Source organism: Nicotiana tomentosiformis, chromosome 9 (assembly GCF_000390325.3).
Source record: "Nicotiana tomentosiformis chromosome 9, ASM39032v3, whole genome shotgun sequence".
Classification (NCBI taxonomy): domain Eukaryota; kingdom Viridiplantae; phylum Streptophyta; class Magnoliopsida; order Solanales; family Solanaceae; genus Nicotiana; species Nicotiana tomentosiformis.
The window spans coordinates 99,057,275-99,060,563 of NC_090820.1; the positions used below are offsets into that span (position 1 = coordinate 99,057,275).

Sequence of the window (3,289 nt, forward strand, 5' to 3'; positions counted from 1 at the left end):
TCCTTGATTATTTTTATAATTTCTGGGTTATTCCCCGAGTCTTATTCATTTGACCTTACCACGGCTGGCCCCATTCTATGGGTGACTTCTTGGGGTGGACCAGGCTTAGCCCTACTCGGTGCCTGAGTTTGGCTCTGCAACTGAGCTATCGCCACCTGCCGAGCTTGCAGCATTTCAAAGATCATTCGTAGGCTGATCCCGTCTTCTCCGATATTTTGGGTATTTCGAGCTGCAGATCGGGTTCCACCATGGACGCTGTTTTCAGGACCAGTATACTGGTTCACGTCGATGGCCACATGTGAATTAATATCAATCAGATCCATGGCTCGAGTCCCAACGGGGTCAGCGGGTGACCTTACATCACTAGGCGTCACATTGTTAGTCTCACCTTGATGGCCAGATTCGTTGTCGATATACAAGGGCAGTAATTGAGAGTTTGTCATCTTTAGCCTGAAATCAAAGACACTTCAAAGAGCAAGTGTAAAATTATGTGTTTTACCCGAAAAATGGTGGGCGCCAAACTGTTTACCCGAAAAACGAAAAATAACTGAATTTATACGCGGTTCTAAGGATACGTGATATCACTTGACACCAATTGAGAAAATATGTATATTAGTATTGAAATTAACTATAAAAGAAATAAATGCAAACCAAATGAATCAACTAGCCTTGGCCCTTAAGTTCGATCACCCTCGAACCAAGTGAAGATTCCACTAATATATGAACAAAGCAACAAAATAATGAGGCTGAAAGAAGGCAATGTATTGCTTTGTATTGTATTGAATGAATCATGCCTTCTACAAATGATCAGACCCCCTTTATATAGTAGGGAAGTCCTACTCTCAATATAATTCTAAATACAATAAGGAATCTCGTGATAGATTAATTAATTGGCCTCTCCTTGATATACGCCGGGAGTTCCGCCGAGATTCTTGCCCAATTGCGGATATTTTAACTTTCTGTTTTTGGCTCGATAAGCTTTCCTCGATCTTGGCCGATCTCGATCTTGATCGATCTCTATTTTGCTCGGTCTCGATCTTGGCCGATCTCTATCTTGATCGGTCTCTATTTTGCTCGATCTCGATATTGGTTGATCTCGATCTTGATCAGTTTCTATTTTGCTCGATCTCGATCTTGATTGGTCTCTGGGTCACGAGCCCGACAATCTAACTTCGCATCATGACTCGATATCACACGAGGTTGAACCTTGGTCTATCATGTTCTAGTCTCGATTAGTCATACGAAGGGCAAACTCGGTTTTGACAGTATACAATATCCTTGAACAATTATAAAAAAGTAATATTCTTCCTATCCTAATTTAAGTGTCACGTTTATTTTTAATCTTTCCACAAAAATAATATCTTTTAATATTATAAAAAATTATGACATGTTTTAGATTATAAATTTCAAAAACAAAATCTTTCTTTAACTCCGTGTATAATCAAATACCTTGATATAAATTAGAATTAAAAAAATATATTAGTGCAATATTTTTCAGGTGTGTTGATTTAAAATTGTGGATTCACCCTAGATCTTGTCACAAAAAAAAACTTCTGGATTGACAGAACGTTCAGTTATTTACACTTGAGAAGCAACTTTCGAGGTCTCATACGTCAATGCATCAATTGAGCCCACAAGAAGGCAGCAACTCTTGAGCACATCGAAATGCGTAGAAATACATATAGACCTAGTAAGGGAAGCCGGCAGACATATCATGTAGTTGACATTAACAAAAACAAAGGCTTTTAACTGCAACTAAACAGACAAATGTAGTGACCCTAATAAGTATTGCCTTACAATTGTTTCCTGACTTTCTGTTGATACTATTAGCTGCCACATACATTATATTAGTACAATTATTTACACCACTTTTAGTATTCTATTCCTACCAGTTCATCGCCAGACATTTATAACTTTTTTGTGATATTTATTCGGTTTCAATTTAGATAACACATTTTGTTTATTGAGAGTCAAATTGTATGAATTTTGATCAATATTTTAAATATTTATTTTAATCATACTGACATGAGAAAAATTACAATTTATAGTACTTTTCGTATAGTTTTTAAATATCTAAATTTTAATTTTAAAATACCGAATTGTACTAGTTCAATTTAACTTCAAAGTTTAATCAAATTGACTCTCGATAAGCCAAATGTGTCATCTGAATTAAAACAAGTGAGTAATTAATTTATATTTTTTATATTTCAATTGTCATATAAGCTTGAGAGTTCCCCGTTAACCACAGGCAAACCTATGCAATACTGAGGGTTACCGGCACCCACAAAGTTCGGTAAAAATTCAATATATATGTGTGTGTCTTTAGAAAATAGTGATATATTAGCCGTGGATATCCTAAATACAAAGCAGATTTTGGTTGAATAAAAAAACGTACCCCTTAAAAGTAAGACAACTAAGCAAGTCATAATTCAGAATATATATTCAGCAAATCAAGATCTAAATGTTTTCCACTATAAATAATTGTTCCAAAATACTCTTTATTTCCACTATAAATATTTCTTCCATTTCACCCTCACTTCTAAGTGTTTCAATTCAATTCCCATATTTAATTTTCTGAAGCTCTTCTATTCTATTTTTCTTATACCAAAAAATATCCAATTTTCTAAATGACTACTTTTCTCAATAAACAACATGTTTATTCCAAGATTGAAAAGGAAGCCCCAGAAGATATAGAACATAGAAAAGCACAGTTCTTGATTTATAAGTCACTAAATAAAGCAGATTATGTTGTGTCTCAGAGAAAGAACGTACGATGGCTGAAAGTGAAATTCTACAAGTTGAAGATCAAGATTGGAAGGAGATTAAATACGCTGAAAAAGAGCATATTGTTAACATTTTCTGTTGCTAAAGGTGGGGTTTACAAACAATTTATTTGCCAATTAAAATCTTTAAAGAAAATGCTTGTGAGTAGAGAAGCCATGGTTAGTCTTCCACCAGTGCTCTCTTGAATTTTTCCCTAAAAGGAAAACAAAAATAAAAGTTCAAAATTTCCTCTCTTTTTGCCCCTCTTTGTTTTCAGTTTACACTATTCACAAGAGAATGGTGAGACATGATATACACACACACACATATATATATATATATATATATATATATATATATATATATATATAAAGGGTTTTCACCCTTTGTGAAACTAAAAGTTTACATTGCAATGAAGAAATTGTCTTAATTTGTTTCCTCATTTTCTTTTCAATATGAAGTATCAAAAATTATGATTAATTATTGATGTTATCCCATTTGCTTTAGTTAGTGTATAGCACATTCG

General features: G+C 34.0%; 1 protein-coding gene across 1 annotated transcript; it reads left to right on the forward strand.

Annotated features, from left to right (window-relative positions):
* The first annotated feature begins 2,627 nt into the window (after positions 1-2,627).
* Positions 2,628-3,067, forward strand: LOC138899259 (uncharacterized). The gene is made up of 2 exons (XM_070185403.1): positions 2,628-2,942; positions 3,041-3,067. Exons 1-2 carry the CDS (start codon positions 2,628-2,630, stop codon positions 3,065-3,067), a joined length of 342 nt encoding a protein of 113 aa, XP_070041504.1.
* The last annotated feature ends 222 nt before the right edge of the window (positions 3,068-3,289 follow it).